The 18,117-nt window shown below is 45.9% G+C and overlaps 1 protein-coding gene across 2 annotated transcripts in view; it reads left to right on the top strand.

The window, feature by feature from the left end:
* Cfap70 (cilia and flagella associated protein 70) overlaps positions 1–18,117 on the top strand; it is a 60,297-nt gene that overhangs the window by 1,921 nt on the left and 40,259 nt on the right. For both annotated transcript variants that reach the window (XM_032917473.1, XM_032917472.1), the window contains exons 3-8: positions 6,798–6,896; positions 7,076–7,155; positions 10,123–10,302; positions 11,041–11,223; positions 13,723–13,817; positions 17,039–17,138. In XM_032917473.1, coding sequence (XP_032773364.1) covers positions 6,798–6,896; positions 7,076–7,155; positions 10,123–10,302; positions 11,041–11,223; positions 13,723–13,817; positions 17,039–17,138 — 737 coding nt within the window. The remainder of the gene's footprint in view (positions 1–6,797; positions 6,897–7,075; positions 7,156–10,122; positions 10,303–11,040; positions 11,224–13,722; positions 13,818–17,038; positions 17,139–18,117) is intronic.

Below are 18,117 nucleotides of genomic sequence, written 5' to 3'. Positions count from 1 at the left end.
TCTCTTCTAGATGTTTCCTTTGTATCCTAATACTTATGGTTGCCAGATTTTAGGGGGAAATTACTTCGAAAAAGAAAAGCCCAAGGAACCTGATACAAGCTTTAAAATTGCCCATTGTCTATTTGACATTCAAGTCTAACTGGGTATTCTGTGTTATCAGTGCTTTTGTATGCACACCATCAGGAGTGGCCATTTTCATTTGCCTCTCCTCCTAAAGGATGCCCTTCTTAAAATCAGGGCAAACTTTCAATTCCTAGAAACATCTATAGCATAGCAAATGCTCAGAGTCTTAGTGGAATGGACTGGATGGGGAGGCGGATGGTTTCCACATCTGCATTGTTCTGGTTTCCAGTACGCACTGGGTATTTATAGCTGATGTAATTTGTTCCACTTGCGTGCTACCTCTTCTACTGTTTTGTTTTAACCTGTTCTCTCTCTCTCTCTCCTCTCCTCTCTTCCCCTCTCCCCTCTCCCCTCTTCCCTCTCCCCTCTCTTCTCTCCCTGGCCAGCCAATTAGCTCCAGGAATCTACCTATCTCAAGATTACCCCACCCCACCCCTACCCTAACATAGAGTCTTGGTCAATGTTCTATTTCTGTGAAGAGACACCACAACCATGGCAACTCATAAAAAAGCATTTAATTGGGATTTGATTACCAACTAATCAGGAGATTAGTTCATTATCTTCATGACGGGAAGTATGGCAACACAAGGGCAGACATGGTGCTGGAGAGATAGCTGGGAGTTCTACATCCGGATCAAGAGTAAGCGGAAGGGGTTGGGGATTTAGCTCAGTGGTAGAGCGCTTGCCTAGGAAGCATGGCCCTGGGTTGGTCCCCAGCTCAAAAAAAAAAAAAAAAAAAAGTAAGGGGTGGGGGTTTATGCCTAGGGGAAGAGCGTTGGCAAGGGAAGCGAAAGGCCCGGGTTTGGGCCCCCAGCCAAAAAAAAAAAAAAAAAAAAAAGTAAGTGGAAGAGAAAGAGACTCTGGGCCTGGCCTGAGCATTTGAAACCCCACGATCCTCTCCCAATGACACACCTCCTCCAGCAAGGCCTCACCTCCTACTGCATTCAAATATATGAGCCTATGGGGGCCACATGTGCTTGCCGCAGGCTCCCAAGTTTTATGTGGGTATTGGTCAGGGTTTCATACTCGCACAGTAGGAACTTTATAGACTGAGCCGTCTCTCTAGCCCCATGTGTTTTAATCTGTAGTTGATTAGGGAAGGACTCTCTAGAGGACCAAAGCAGTCTATTCTAAGTTGCCATTAGCAGTGTGACCCTCGGGCTCTTCTGGTTATGTCAAAGGAGGCCCAGTGTGGTGCAGAACTTCATTATGTCCTTGTGGGACCTAGTCCACCCCCACTGCATGACTAAGGAATCAGAATTCTAGTCACTTTCCCGGTAACTGGGTGCTGCTTCCCTGAGGAGCAACAGTGAGTGGAGTAGTCAGGAGGAGTACCAGGCCTCAGTACCTCAGAGCAGTACCTCTGCCCCTTGCTAAAAGAGTATCAGAAAAAGAAAGAACTAACCAGAGCGGAAGGTAGAAGTAAAAGCCAGAGTTTCAAAGGCTCCCAGGGAAAGGCCAGCTTCCAGCGGAAAGGGAAGTCATTTTAAGAAACGACAGATCTCAAACTAAGTCGCAAAGGCAGTCAGCAAATGCAACACCAAGGTAGCTGTTGGGTCACAAGTCCAACGCAAGGATTTTATTAAGAGCCTAGGGATGAGTTGTCACCGAACAATTACAGACATTCTGGGAACAAATGGGGGAAAAGATTTAGGAAAAAAACAGAAGATATAAAGAAAAACTGAACCAAAATAAAAGGACTGGGGCTAGAGGGATGGAAGGCTCGTTATGGAGGATGCCCTTGCAGAGGGCTGGGTTCAGTTTTTATGCTGGGCTAACCTCTCTAATCCATTACCAGGGAGGGGATCCAACACCTCTTCTGGTCCCCACAGACACTGGGCACACGTGTGGCACACATACAGGCAGGCAAACACCCAAACACATAAAATAACTCAAAGATATTTTAAAATTACTGTAATTGAAAAATATAACCTGTGAAAATCTGGGTGAATAGGCTCAACACTAGAATTAAGAAAACAGGAAAGAAACAGCAAGCTGGAGGTTACCTGATCTAAACCACACAGAGGACAGAGGGCAGAAATGATGAGAAATGTTAGGGCTTCTGTAACTACGACAACACACACAGTGTTAGTGTCCTTTGGACTGTGACAGTGTGCACAGTGTATTAGTGTCCTTTGGAACTACGACAGCATGTATAGTGTTTGTGTCCTTTGGAATTACGACAGTGTGCAGAGTGTCCACGTGGAACTATGGTAGTGTGCACAATATTAATGTCCTTAGTGTCTCATGACAGGAAAAGGACGGTAGAACTGAAGAGTAACTCAGAACAATAGTGTGAAGCTTCTCAAGTTGTTAAAATCCGTTTTACTGTATTTTATGTGTGTGGGTGCTTTACCTGCGTGTACGTGTACCTTATGAATGCCCACGGCCCTTGGATCCCTTTGAACGGGAATTGTGGCTAGTTCTAAGTCACCATATTGGTGCTGTGGGCTGAATCCTGGTCCTCTGGGAGAGGAGCCAGTCTCTTAGCCACTGAGCCACCCCTCCTGCCGATTCCCCCTGAGACAGGGTCTCACTATGTATCTTTGGCTGGACTAGTACTAGCTCTGTAGACCCAGGCTGGCCTTAAACTCACAGAGATCCACGCACCTCTGCCTCCAGAGTGCTGAGACTAAGGGCGTGTGCTACCGTGCCCTGCTTGTAAGCCTGAAGTTTCACGAAGCTGAGTGAGCTGAGCAGGAAGGAGACCCATGCTAAGAAAGTGTCACAAGCTGTGCTGGGATGCAGACCGGCTTGAAGCGTGCTTGCCTAGTGTGTACAAGCCCTGGCTTTGCTTGCCTAGTGTGTACAAGCCCTGGCTTTGATCCCGGCCAAAGCCGGGCATAGTAGTGGTACTGGATAGTTTTGTGTTAACTTGACATAAGCTAAAGTCATTTAAGAGGAGGCAAACACAAGAAAATGCCTCAGGGGTTGGGGAAGGATGGCTGAAACTGAAGGAATATATATATTGACCTAAATCAAGGCACCAAATTATGGGAGTAACAGAACCCAGACCTGCCATCTCTTGTCACCAAATGAAGCTTCGAGTGCCAGGAATGGGTTACATCTAATTGAGCTGTTGGCCAAAGGAGGCCCATGGAACACCTAAACAACCCAGGCTGATGCCGAGACTGTAGTTTACTCTCTACAAACCCATAGCAAGGCCCCATTACTGATGACAACACCTACACAACTCACTGGACATGGAGAAGCCGAGTCGGTTCCCAGATAGAGCCTTTGCCCCTCCATGCTAGCATTCTTGGTACAAGAAGGCACTCTGCATGCTACCAAAGAAGAAGCACAAACACCAACCCAGACACAAACGATTGATCTACAAAGCTTCCCTAGCTGAAAGATATGCCAGTGCAAGGAGAGCACAGGGCTGTTCGAGTGACCAACCCATGTCTGCTTTGACTTGGGCCCACTCTGTGACATGGGACTCATGCCTGATACTGTTTATGTGACCAAGGACATGAGACTAGATAGCCCAGGGACTGCAAAACCAAGAATTACTGGTCAAAACCAAACAGATTAGCAGTAAAAATGATGTGTAACGACATTCTGCTGTACTCATAGATCAATGCCTTGCTCAGCCATCATCAGAGAAGCTTCCTCCTGTAACAGATAGAACAAATAGAGAGCCACGGCCAGGCAGTATGCAGAGTCAGGGACTTCGGGACACTGAGCCCTAGATAGGATTTCTCACCTCAAGGCTCAGGGAGTCCTGTGAAGGAGGAGGCAGACTGAGTAGGGGACTCAGAGAGGATGGCAGACACCAAGAGAGCAGGCTGTCTAAATGGAATGGATCTGTGCACATGCGAGTTCAAGAGCCCCAAGCAGCATGTGCAGAGTGCTCTGCTCCAGATGGAGTCCCCTCCCTAACCCAGAAGCCATTTCCAGTTGATGGCCACTTGCAAATGAAAAAGGATCGCATGGAGGAAAGGAACTCCATGCGAAGGAGGGTTGGCTCCACGCACAGCAGTGCATGGCCAGCAGGAAATGAACTCAAGGGCAGCCTTGGAGACTCACTGTCTCACAATATCATACAAGGGCCTTTTTTCTTATTCTAACGTTTTAATTTTACATTTTTAACCCCACAGGGCCTTTGCCTTCCAGTTTAGCGTTTTGTTGCTGTTTTTATGAGATTGCTGGGTGTGCGAGCAAGTGTGTTTCTACATCTACAGTGGTTCCTTTTCCTTCTGCTTGTCTTGTCCTGTTCCAGCGTGTTAGTTATTTTGTCATATTACATTACAGTTAATTATATTGTATTTATTATATTATACTCCCTTGGAAGCCTGTTTTCTAATGAGAGACAGGCGAGGGTGGATAGAGAAGTAGGGAGAAACTGGGAAGAACATGGGAGGGTGTGGTGGTTTGAATGAAAATGGCCCCCATACGCTCAGAGGGAGTGGTACCATTGGAGGTATGGCATTGTTGGAGTCTGTGTGGCCTTCTTGGAGGGAGTATGTCACTGGGGGTAGGCTTTGAGATTTCAGAAGCTCAAGACCGGCTCAGTGTCACTCTTTCTTCCTGCTGCCTGCCAATCCAGATGTAAATATCTCAGCTCCTTCTCCAGCACCATGCCTGCCTGTGTGCCACCGTGCTTCCCACCATAGTGACAATGGACTAAACTTCTAAAACTGTAAGCCAGTCCCAATGGCATGTTTGGTTTTTTTTTTTTTTTTTCTTTCCCGGAGCTGGGGACCAAACCCAGGGCCTTGCACTTGCTAGACAAGCGCTCTACCACTGAGCTAAATCCCCAACCCCTGTTTTCCTTTTTTAAAAGTAGCTGTGGGCCATGGTGTCTCTTCACAACAATAAAACACTAACTAAGAGAGTGGGGAAAATGTGATTGGCATACATCGTATGGGGGACTCTTCAGTGAAAGAAAGGCACAGACAGTGACACTGATCGCTGAGAAGGAAGCCCTCATCAGTGACTCTCAGTGATAAATGTTGGACTGAGAAGAATTAATGTCAAATACCTAAAATACAGTATTCAAATATCTGGAAAACCAGAAAAGACAATGCTGCCACTTGGAAGGCAGAGGCAGGCAGATTTCTGTGAATTTGAGGCCAGCCTGGGGTTCAGACTGAGTTCCAGGACAGCCGGAGCATCAGAGTGATACCCCGTCTAAACAAAAGAAAGGAAGGAAAAAAGGAAGAACGGAGAAGGAAAGGAAACACCTCCATAAGAGGAGGTTGTTAGCCTCTGGAGCAAAGGTTTCCCTGCGTAGCTCCCGCTGTCCCGGAACTCACTCTCCTCACCAAACTGGCATGAAACTCACACACATCCTCTGCCTCTGCTTCCCAAGTGCTAGGATTAAAAGCATATGCCACACTGGGCTTGTGGGGTGTGTTTTAAGTCAGTGATTGGTATTGGAGGGCCCAGCCCACTATGGGTGGAGCCATCCCATGCTGGTGGTCCTGAGTTCTAGAAGAAAGCAAGCTAAGCAAGCCACGGAGAGCAAGCTATTAAGCAGCACCCCTCCATGGCCTCTGCTTCAGCTCCTGCCACAGGTTCCCGACCTGTTTGGGTTCCTGTCCTGACTTTCTATGATGATGAACAGTGATGTAGAATGTAAGCCAAATAATGAGCTTTCTCCCCACGCGTTGCTTTGGACATGGTGTTTCATCACAGCAATGAAAACCCTAACAAAGACACTGGGCACACTGTGGTCCCAGTACTCAGAAGTAGAGGAAGAGGGATCAGAAGTTCATGGTCATTCTTGGCTACATCGTGAGTTTGAAGAAAGTCTAGGATATGTGAGGTCCTATCTAAAATCATTAATTTCTAAAGAATGTCCAAGTAACACAGTTTCACCATTAGTCCAGGCTGACCTTGAATTTACAATTCTTGCTTCCACCTCTTGAGTGCCACCACTTCTGTCAGTAATTTTTAATGACAAATATGATAGGAAGCAGCAGTTCTTTCCGATAATAAGGGATAGTAACTGTTGCCAGATAGCTATATGCATCAGTTGCCTTTGCATATATGTACTGCACGATTCTGAGGAATATCCATTCCTTACAATTGAGGACAGAAAGTTCAAAAGTCACACAGCTAGTGACTCCCACTGTCTACCAGCAGTCCCTGATGTGCAGTCCCTGATGTGCAGTCCCTGATGTGCAGTCCCTGATGTGCAGTCCCTGATGTGCAGTCCTGATGTGCAGTCCCTGATGTGCAGTCCCTGATACTCAGTCCCTGATGCAGTCCCTGATGTGCAGTCCCTGATGTGCAGTCCCTGATGTGCAGTCCCTGATGCAGTCCCTGATGTGCAGTCCCTGATACTGCAGTCCCTGATGTGCAGTCCCTGATGTGCAGTCCCTGATGCAGTCCCTGATGTGCCCTGAGTCCCTGATGTTCAGTCCCCTGATGTGCAGTCCCTGATGTGCAGTCCCAGTCCCTGATGTGCAGTCCCTGATGTGCAGTCCCTGATGTGCAGTCCCTGATGTGCAGTCCCTGATGCACCCTCCTGGTATAACTGTCAGTGCTGCTGTTATTGATGTCTGTCCTGGGATTTGATCTGAAACCTCAGGCAAGCAGTCTTACCACGGTGCTCTACATCCTACATCCGAATTGACTTTCTTTGACGTAGACGTTGCCTGCCGAGGCTTCGTCATCTGATGGAGTGGTGAGGAACACTCTCCTTTCCTTTGCTTTGACTTTTCTAGTAACAGTGACTGAAGTTTTACCAAAGGAAAAGAAACAGAAAGATGAGAAGACCTTAACTCTTGGCCAGGCTGTGGTGGATCTTCTTCCTTTACTAGAAGGTCAGATGTATAATCTACCCAAAACCAAAAATAGCAAAACCCATAAAACCCTATACCCTGCAATGTGTGAAACCCAGCCTCCCTGACTTTGAAAGATTTTAGTGGAAAATGAAGGCATGACTGTGCCTATAGCGACTGTGATCTGACCCTGTTTTCTTTGGCTTAACTTGACCTAACAGGAGAGGAGTCATTTGAAACGACGGTCCCATTACACCCCGTGCAGGGGTCACCCTTGGAAACTACTTTGCCAGGCTCTAAGGTAATCGGAATTCTAAGTCTTAGTGTTTTGGCCTCTCCCATAAGCCAGATATACATACGGTCCAGGTCACGTGAGTCCAATGCACTGGGCGCTTCCTCTCCCGGCACCGACAGTGCAGGTTTCTGGTGAGAGAGATGAATACAGCGAGTCCCACCCCATGGCCTCTAACCCAGTGTGATGAACTGAGAGGCAAAGAGCAGGTATGGGCTGTTTCACCCAGAGTGTGATATGGAAGGTTCGACTTCATGTATGTGAGTACACTATCACTCTCTTCAACACACCATACTTCATGTATGTGAGTACACTATCACTCTCTTCAACACACCATACTTCATGTATGTGAGTACACTATCACTCTCTTCAACACACCATGTGGTTGCTGGGAATTGAACTCAGAACCTCTGGAAGAGCAGTCTTTTTTTTTTTGGTTCTTTTTTTTTTTTTTTTTTTTTTTTTCAGAGCTGGGGACCCAACCCAGGGGCCTTGCGCCTCCTAGGTAAGCGCCTACCACTGAGCTAAATCCCAGCCCCTGGAAGAGCAGTCTTAGCTGCTGAGCCACCTCTCCAGCCCTGGAAGTGCTTCTTGAGTATGCACCCGTGGGTTGAATTATATATGAATTATGACATATTACACATATGACCGTGTACTGCCCATGTAGGCACAGCATCTTGCCTCTGGTTGGAGACTTGTAATTCAATAGTACCAGCCAACGCCGCGTCCGGAATTTCGGAATGTGAGATTTTGCAATGCACTGGAGTTCTCTGCCATGACGCCCTATAAACATCTAAGATACAGCATTCTAAGCCGAGCTCGCTCTCCTCCTCTGAATGTGCTCTGTCTGTCGTCTTAGTGTCTCTGGCCGATGGTCTTGCCCGTTCCTGAAATTACATGACAGGATCTGAGTGACAGCCACGGTTCCTAAGGACCGGCCTCCAATTCCACCAGAGCAGTCAGTGCTCTTAACCTCTGAGCCATCTCTCCAGCCCCCTCCTAAGCCTCTTTAAACGCTTTTTTTTTAAAAACCGTTTTTCCACTCAATGCTGCCTCAGCTTTCATGGGGTCCTTATGCACAGCCTTGGCACATGACCCCGCTTCAGCCTTCCTGCTGCTTACATAGCAACTAAAAGGAAATCACATCACACCTTTCCCCTGCTTGGTGTGGCTCAAGTCTTCTCCACTGTGTGGTGTGTGTGCAAGCAACCCACACTCCTGATAGCAGGAGCCTCCCAGTTGACTGACTTGACTCATACACCCTATGCGTTCTGTTCCAGTGTCCTGAACTGTCCTCACTTCGCCTGAAGGCAGCTCACTGCTTCAGCCCCCTTTACGGTTGCTTTTCTTTGGACCTAGAATTCTTTTTCTTTATTTCACTTGTTGATCCAAGTCACAAACTCCTTGATATTCTGCAAAAGCTGGACCTGAGAGCATTGTTCCCTACTCTTCTCCAGCCCAGCCATTAATTATTCTCTTCCTCTCTGGTGCTTCTCAGCAACTGTATTTTGTTCAGGATTTGTCGTAACTCATTACACTGTAATTCAAGTTTCTTAATGACAGGAAATGCGTCTTCTGTCAGCATATCGTTAGTAATCAATACACACTTAAGGGCCCAGTGAGATGGCTCAGTGTGGAGCACACTTGGTGCCAGACCTTGAGCTCAGTCCTCTGACCACCTACCCATTCATGTAACTAAATAATAATTTTAAATCTGTAATTGTAAGATTATAATACACATTTAAATGTTTTTATTGTATTGTGTGTAAGAATGTTAGGTGTATACACACACACACACTCACATACACAAATACATAGATAGATACTTAAAAATATCTTATTATGGGGACTAGAGAGGTGGCTCAGAGGTTAAGAGCACTGACTGCTCTTCCAGAGGTCCTGAGTTCAATTCCCAGCAACCACATGGTGGCTCACAACCATCTGTAGTGGGATCTGATGCCCTCTTCTGGTGTGTCTGAAGGCGGTGACAGTGTATTTATATACATAAAAATGAATAAATTAATCTTAAAAAAAGAAACAGGGTTTGTAGGCATGTATATATATAATATAATAAAGAAAATATCTCATTATAAAACACTGCACTCAAATTATAATAAATAGTTATACAGGGATGGGTGTGGAGATACATGTCTTCAAGTCCAGCACTTAGGAGGCAGAAGCAGGTAGAGTCCGAGGCTAGGCTGGTGTATACAGTGAGTTCCAAGACAGCCAGGGCTACACAGTGAGGCCTGTACAATAATATAACAACAACGATGATGATGATGGTGAGGATGGGGATGGTGATGAGGATGATGGGGATGGTGATGATGATGGTGATGATGATGGTGATGATGATGGTGATGAGGATGGTGATGATGATGGTGATGATGGTGGTGGTAGTGGTGATGATGGTGGTGATAATGATGAGGATGAGGATGGTGATGATGGTGATGGTATAGAGACGACGGTGATGTAGATGGCTTATGTGTAAGGCATTTGCTATTCAAGGATGAGGGCCTAGGTCCAAATTCCTAGAATCCATGGAAAGCCAGACATGGGCCTTCACATCCCAGTGGAAAGTGAAAACATGCCCAAGGTTGCCCTTTAACCTTCCTGTGCTCACAGTGCCACATACATACCTGAATACATATACACATCCCACATGCACAGACCCCACTAATCCTAGAATACAGGCTAACAAAAAAAAAAAAAGCGCCCACTCCCACTTCGTGAGTGCCTGCTAGGCACCCAGTGTGGAACCGTCCAGCTCCTGTGCAGACATATTTGTGTTTGTGCTTTTCCTCACTGGTTAGGATGAATGAGTCTAGCTCAGCGTAGGGTTCTCCTGTTCTCCTTTTGACTCTTCATCTCCTCCGTTTGGAGTAGCTGGCGCCATCTTGAGCAGTGGTAGATGATGATAAAAAGAATGAAGACCTATGTCAGTTTTCACAAACGTTGCTTTATTTTATTTTATAGCCATGCAGTCTTGATGTGAAGGTATTTGTGACAGAGCCCTTACTGACCCCAGCCCAGGTCGCAGCGAGCAATCTCCTGAAGGTCACGCTGGAGGCGGCCTATTCTGTGCCTGAGTCCTTCATGCCAGTCGGGCCTCAGCAGAACTACATGGTTGGTCTGCAAGTCCCGTCGGTCGGAGAGGTAAAGCCCCACCTCCGATGCGTACACGGGCTGAAGCAAGCCTGGACTCGCGGCCAGGTTCCCCCTGCCAGGACTGCATGCAAACTCACTCTAGGATTTGGTTTTAGGCTTATAAATTTAACACTTTGGTTTTACATTTTCATACCTTCACATTTCACATTCCATGTAGTTTATTAATCAACATGTAGTTATGCTCTGAAATAAGAACATCATTTGAAGGTCGCCATGTTTTGGTATGCTTATACATGAATTATGTGACTGTTTGATGGGTTTTGTGTCAGTGTCTCATTGTGCACGGCTCTCTCTTAATTCCAGGTATTGTTTAGGTCACATTTTTAGATACAGGAACACTTAAGGCTCTAGCTGGATTCCCAAGGTGCCATAAGTTAATGTCCTGTCCTGTGCCGCCCACAGCCTGACACTGTCCACCCGCTGGGGTTTAGGTGGGTCCAGAGATGCCTGACTTTCATTCCTAAAACTTTTCAAAGACTTTCCGAAAGAGTAATTTGCACTTTACCATCTTTTCCGTCACTCACGGAGTCGTACCTTAGCACAAATAGAAGAAAGGGCACAGGCCCCTAGACAGAACCAGACCATCATGGAAAGAATACCCAGAATTCCACTGGGAAGGTACCAAGCAGACTTTATCCATTCCAGAGCCTTCTGCAGGCGTCCTGACGCCTGGCGTCTCTCGTTCTAGGACTACAGGCATCCTGACGTCTGCGTTTCTCATTCTAGAAGGACTACACTATGATATTCAAGAACGGGAATCTGAAGCTCGGCGGGGAAAGAGAGCCTGTTCCCAGGCCTAAAAAATGGCCTATCGCTAACATTCTTGCTCCTGGAGCTAATAACATCCCTGACGAGTTCATTGTTGGGGGGCCCTACGAGGAAGAAGAAGGAGAACTCAACCACCCTGAGGTGAGAGAGAACATGTTTTCATGTTAAATGACAAGCCCTTTGTGAATCTGAACTTTATACACACACACACACCTGTCATTTGTCAAAACTGGTTGCATGTCAAAATCGAAATGTCATCTAATTCTGCAAACAGGGGAGTTTAAATCCAAATTATTCATTATTTTACATTTGCTTCTTTTTGAGTTAAGTATGCTATTCAGTTGTTACTATAATGAAATACTTGAGCCAATCAACTTATAAAGAGAAAAGGTTATTTTGGTTCACATTTGGAGATTTGTCTCCATGATGGATTGGCCCCTCTGTTTTGAACCCAAGGAGCCCGCCATTAGGTTTCCTTTCCTAAAGACTCCATAACCCACCAGTAGTATTACTCTCAGGTTTTTACCACAGAGGTCTTTAAGCTTCCAACCTGCAGCAATAATAATATAGTTAGAAATTAATTATACAGTTAAAGTTAAGTGTCCAGTGAGTCTTTCTCCCGTGTGTCGTCACCTTCCTGATCCTCTCCGTCCTGGTCCCTTAGTTGTTATTCCCAGATGCCTCTTGTACATACGGAAGAAGGGCAGCGATGTGAAGACTAAGAGGACGAGGAAAGGGGATCAGATTTCAGAAGGACTGGCTTACTGAACCCAAGCAAGTGTTTAAAAGAAAAAATGAAAGCCCCCAGGTGGCTACGTTTACATTAGTGATCACAATGGGAAAAGCCTTTCCTTTTGATGATGATTCCAAAGGCAATGAAATAATCTTCAGGCAGCATTAGAGCAAAATCTACAGATAAATATTTTTCTTGATCCCAGAGAGATGACTCAGGGGTTAAGAGCACTGGCTCCTCTTCCCAAAGACCCAGGTTCAATTCTCAGCACCCATATTGGGGATCACAACCATCTAACTCCAGTTCCTGCAGATCTGACACCCTCTTCTGGTTTCCCTGGGCCCCAGGCACACATACAGTGCACAACCATACATGCGGGCAAAGCACCCACATACGCTTAGTAAAACAGTTGTTTGCTTTAGAGAATCCAGACCTTCTGTAAGCATCCAGTCATATTATTTTCAGTAGGACATATCAAGAAGCCACTCCTATTTTTCTGTTTACTCCCCAGTATTGTTTGTGTCTGGGCTGGGTATAGGTTGTGCTTTCTCCCGTCAGGAGCAGGGCAATATGTCGGTTTTCCCTCACATGTCAATAGACATTACTGCATGCATGCTGATGCTGTGCCCGCCATTTCCCAGGCCACTGTATAACCGGCCTTGCTTTTACCATCACCACATGAAGCATCCATTCGTTTTCCTTTTCTGTGTGGTTTCTATAGTGTCTGACACTGAGTGGGCATCTTTAATCTACTTACTCCCTTACCAGTGGTAACCAAGATTCCTTAATTTAAGTTTTTTCTCTTTATTTCAACGTAGGGCATAGAAAGTGATAGAAAAGCGATTACAAATGGTTCTCGTACGAGTGGATGAACATCAGGAGAAACATTCAGAAAGATGATTACTGAAATGAGGATGGTGAATTCTCTTCATTGAGTCTGAATAGCTAAACCGCAATAAGGCTAGCGATATTTAAAGTTGCTGACGTCCTTTTTCATCCGTTGTTTAGTGAATGTTTGTAATTCCCTTATATTTATATTTTATTTTATATACTTAGATCTTACGCTATCTTTTAGTTTACACAATTGTTTCTCAGCCTTGACCACACTTTGTAAAGGTGCCAAGTGGGCTAGCACATGCCTATATCTTGGCACTCAAGAGGAAGAAGATCTCCATGTGCTTGAGTACATCCTGGTCTACGGCGCGAGTTCCAGGCCAACTGGGACCACGTAGTGAGACCTACTCCAAAAACCAAGTCAAACTGAAGTAAAAATCTGTACAGCTTTTTTTTTAAAAAATGAGACTGAGTCTCCACATTGCTGAGGTTGGCCTTGAACTCATCCTCCTCCCTCAACCTCCTCAGAACCAGGGTTACAGAGACGTGCCGCTACTTATGGTCCCTGAAAATATTTTTAAGACGAAGACAGTTGTGTGTTGGTTTCCTTTCCTATTGTTGTGGCAAAATATTCTGATGCAAGCGACTCGGGAGAGGAAGGGAGTGTTCAGCTCACAGAATCCAGGGTGCAGTCTGTCATGTCAGGGAAGTCACAGACTTCCTGAGAAAGCTGGGTCACACCACATCTGTAGTCAGAAGCAATGGATTCATGCACACAGCCTCGTGCCCAGCTCCTGGCAAGACTCCACTACACTAAAAATGAGTAAATGACACACTACCACTCTCTAGGTCGGTTTTTAAGCGCCTCCGTGATTTTGATGTACATTCTGAATTGAGAATCACTGACTGGGGTTATGTGCGTAAACACTTGGCATTCAGCACATCATTGGCGTCAGTAGGTCCTCTCGTAGACTGAGGCAGCTGCAGTAGCCATCACGTACAGGAACGTCCCCAGACCGACAGAACGAAGCCAGCACACAGAGGACAGAAACTTCCACCTTATTATTTCGCAGGACAGAGAATTAAGGAACCAAGCCGAATGCCTGAAGAAGAGGATTGTCTGGGACCTGGAAAGTCGCTGCTTCCTCCATCCTTCTGCTGTTGCAAGGTGGGAACAGCGAAGGACCGGGCCCCACCACCTAGGTCGGGGGGGGGGGGAGGGCAGTTCTTCCCGCTGGCTACGTTTGAGTTAAGGCGGTTTGAGACTTTCTCCTCTGCATCCGCTTGACTTCTGCCTAAGTGCTGATCGCAGAAGCCCTAGTAAGGGAGACTTCACCAAGGTGAGCACTTCTTTTCCACTCACATAAAATAACTTGAGAACTGATATGCACAACCTTTGCTCTACCTCATGGCTCAAGATCGGTAGAGCTCGTGCGTGCGTGCGTGCGTGGGTGCGTGCGTCTCTGCAGCTTTCATAGGTGTTGGTGTTGGTGTTGGTTTAAACTTCAGAAGTTGTTTATTTTGGGTTTATTTAAGCACAGCATAATCAGGTGAGAGCTATTCTTGTGAGGATCAATTCAGCCCCTTGTGCACAGCCAAGCATACCTAAATCTCTCTGAGGAAAGAGGCAAGATGATTACAGATCAGACATGACTACACTGAAACTGTAAGATGCCTGAGACACCTTCCATAAAGACAGTTTATGCAGACTGACTAAGAAAAACACATTTAGGAGAAGGGTCTGCTGCTGGCTCTGGATTTCGAAGAGGCCACTAGACTAGAAACGTGTCCTTTCCTGCCTTCTGACAGAAAACACGCTTTGCATTCCTTCCCATGGAACAACTGTGTGTGCTTAACATGCCAGCTCCCTTAGCTCATGCCCGCCAGCACAAAGACCCGTATGCCCCCACACGCTCGGCTGGAGAGCTAGCCCAGCAGCTAAGGGCACCTTGACTCTTGTAGAGTGCCCGGGTTTGATTCCCGGCATCCATATGGTAGCCCGCAGCCATCTGTGACTCCAGTCCCGGGGAATCCGATGCCATCCTCTGACCTCTGCGGACACCAGGCAGGCTTGTGGCACACATACATACATGCAAGCAAAACACTCAAACACGTGAAGTTAAAAAGCCAAAAGGATTGCTGGAGCCCTGGCTTGCTCCAGAAAGTGGTCGAAGGGAGTGTGTGGGTTCAAAGGCTCACGTGCTAGCGGTTTAGATGTTATGAGGCTTTCTGTCTGCCCCGCCCCCAAACGCGCCTAGAAACCAGAAACCTAATAGCCTCTTGTATATCTTATGGGTCATCTCTAGATGAATTGATGCTAGAAAAGACATTGTTTTAGTTGGATACATTGTCACCAGCCTGAACCAGCATATCATTATAGGGAGAGACGGGGGCTTGATACTCTGCACATACCTCTCTCTGCTCTAGAGAGCTGCTCACAGATGAGGAACCAAGAGTTGTCAACTGCCATCACAGGTCTCAGCTCTGGCTTTTTTTTTTTTTTTTTTTGGAGCTGGGGACCGAACCCAGGGCCTTGCGCTTGCTAGGCAAGCGCTCTACCCCTGAGCTAAATCCCCAACCCCTCAGCTCTGGCTTTTTAAAAACATTAATTTTTTCCCAGAATAGTTTAACATTTATTTTTTTAAAAATTGGGCAGATATTTCAGAGGTCTACCTGGTCACATGTAATTCCTTTCACATGCTGATGGATTTGATTTTGCTGAGGATAAACTGTTGCTCACGTTAATTTGAGCACATACTAATCCATTAGATCAATTAAGAATAAGACAAAGTTTTAATTGTTTTACTTTAATTAAATGTTTGGGCGTTTTCCTCGTGTTCTATGGATTTGAACTTGCGACTCAGTATTTTGTTTCTCTGTAACCTTTAGCACTTTCTGTCTGCTCATTAACACACATGTAGAGCCTTTCCTCACCGGTCAGGGCTGTTGGCTGGTTTCCTGTCTGAGAAAAAAACGTTACTTCTCCTTTTGCAGGGCAGCTGTAGTGAGACTGGTTAGTGGGCACGTTTGGTGAGGTGTAACAACACAGTGGAAGCTTCAGGAGTGCAGGACCTGCCACTCATCCAGGGTCCATGATCGGAGATAATTTAACCTCACGGAACTTGGTCTGTGAGCTCGAGACCAGCCTGGTCTACCCAGAAAGTTCCAGGTCAACCAGGGCTACATAGTGAGATCCTGCCTCAAACAAACAAACAAACAAACAAACAACACTGGCCACTGGGGAGTATTTCAAACCATTTACTCTCCACCCCTCCTTGAAGCATGAGGTTTCCCTCCTGCAGGGCGCCTACCTTTAGAACAGGTAGCCCTTATATCTGGGTTCCCTGGAAATTTTCAACTCTTAGTTTCAAAAAATTTGTCAAAATTGAGTTTTTATTTCCTGGTACTATACTGGCCAATTTTCAGTGTGTTTGTTTATTTAGATAGGATCTCCCTGTGTAGATGAGGCTAGGCTGGCCTGAAATCCAGCTCCTGTCCAGCAGTGCTAAGATTAAAGGCATGCACCACCACCCCACACCTCCCTGGTGTTTGTTTGGTTTTGAGACAGGGCCTTGCTATGTATCCCAGACTGGCCTGGAACTCACTGTGCAGCCCTCAAACTTGTGATCCTCTTGTGTTAGCCTCCTGTTGAGCTTAGGTTGCCATATGGCACTTAAAGATGTATTTTTTGAGATTGTTAGCATTTTAAAAATTATCTTTATAAATCTATAAACCTAGGAAGGTTTTCTAAAATTCAACCAGCTGGGCTGGAGAAGTGGTTGAGCTATTATGACTGTCTGTGCTGCCAGGGGACACTGGATCAGTTCTACCACCCACATCAGACAGCTTGAAAGCGCCGGGAGCTCCAGACTTAGGGCATTCAGTGCCACCCCCAGGCACTGCACTGACATGCACAGAAACATGCATATACACGCACATGATTCAAAATAATAAAACAATTTAAATCAGCAGTGTAGGCAGGCATGGTGGTGGGCATCTCTAATCAGGTTTCCAGGAGCTTAAAATAGAAGGGTTCTAAGTTTGAAACCAAGCGGGGCTATCCTAGTCTCTCAAACAAACATAAAGCCGTCTGCCTATTAAGACAGACATTCTCTGTCTCTCTGTCCTTGTCTTTGTGTGTCTCTCATGCACATACTCATACACACACACACACACACACACACACACACACACACACACACATACACACCCCACACGTATTCCATTACTTTCTAGGCCTGAACTCAGGACTAGAGAAACACTCACTTGACCAACGGGGCCATATCCCCAGCTCATTTTACTCATAATTTCCTAGAAAAGAATGTTTCGTTTTAAGCTGTGCCATTTGCGTTTGCAGATAGTGCTGATGGTCTGATTTTTAATTTGCAGTTTTCAGAAGCGAGTTGCTGATTGCCGACTCTGGCCTGTGGAGATCACAAGAGTGCCTTTGATCGTTGTACCCAAAGCCAAGCCAGGCAAAATTGAGAAGGTAAACATGTGGATCCCTAAAATAAAACTATCGGGTGTGGTGGCTTCTGCCATGGTTCCCGGCACTGGGAGACTGAGACAAGGATCATATTAGATCCGGAGTTGGAGAGCAGCCTAGACACAGAGCCTTCCCCTCAAGTTTTATAATTAGAAGTGACCTATCAAGTCAAATCTGTTATTCTGTGTCTAATCCAGTTTTATGTGGCTGTTTCCCCTATGCGACCCATTTGTGGTTCTTTGCCTAGGACTTTTTTGGGGTCCTGATGTACTGACAGCTCAGTTCCCAGGGAACCCAGGATGATTGGTTGGCCACAGAAGTCCCCTGTTGCTCAGTATTTTCAGATACTGATTTCCCCTGACCCTGCCTTATTGTCTTACCAGAGGTACCATAAGAAACAATCATTTTTATCTAGGTCAAAATGAGTGATTCAGCTCAATCTAATTAACTTAGGCTTGCCTGCAGATGTGCTAGACTTCTTGTTAATTGATAGGATTCAATCTAGTTAACTTAGGCTTACCTGCAGATGTGTTAGACTGCATGTTACTGTGATAGGATTAATAGATAAACCAAGGCTTTGGAAAGACAGGGTTTTGTGAGCCTGGAACATGTTCCGTATTGCTTTCCCTGTCTATGTTGCACCCTTACTCCTTGTGTATAAATTCCATGAGGGTAAGGGTCATTCAGTCTTTTATTGTCCGCTTTTATAGTCTGCACAAACCTAACACATCACACAACTCACAGCCGGCCCTCAGCAAGCATCTAAGTCATTTGACTTGGCTTTGAAAAGGCTCTTTTGTATAACGAAAATGTTACCACCATAACAAACAAAAGGCAGCCTTATTCACTACTGGTCAGGGTGGAAATTAGCATGGAGGCTCCTTAAAAGCTAAAAATAGGTCTAGCATATGTCACAGCTGTACCATTCACTTCTGAGTATTTGCCCAAATAACTCCAAGTCAGCACATTCCGCACAGTTCAC

The sequence above is a fragment of the Rattus rattus genome, chromosome 12, assembly GCF_011064425.1.
Source record: "Rattus rattus isolate New Zealand chromosome 12, Rrattus_CSIRO_v1, whole genome shotgun sequence".
Taxonomy (NCBI): Eukaryota; Metazoa; Chordata; class Mammalia; order Rodentia; family Muridae; genus Rattus; species Rattus rattus.
Note: the sequence above shows the minus strand (reverse complement) of the source record. Positions and strands in the feature narration are given on the sequence as shown.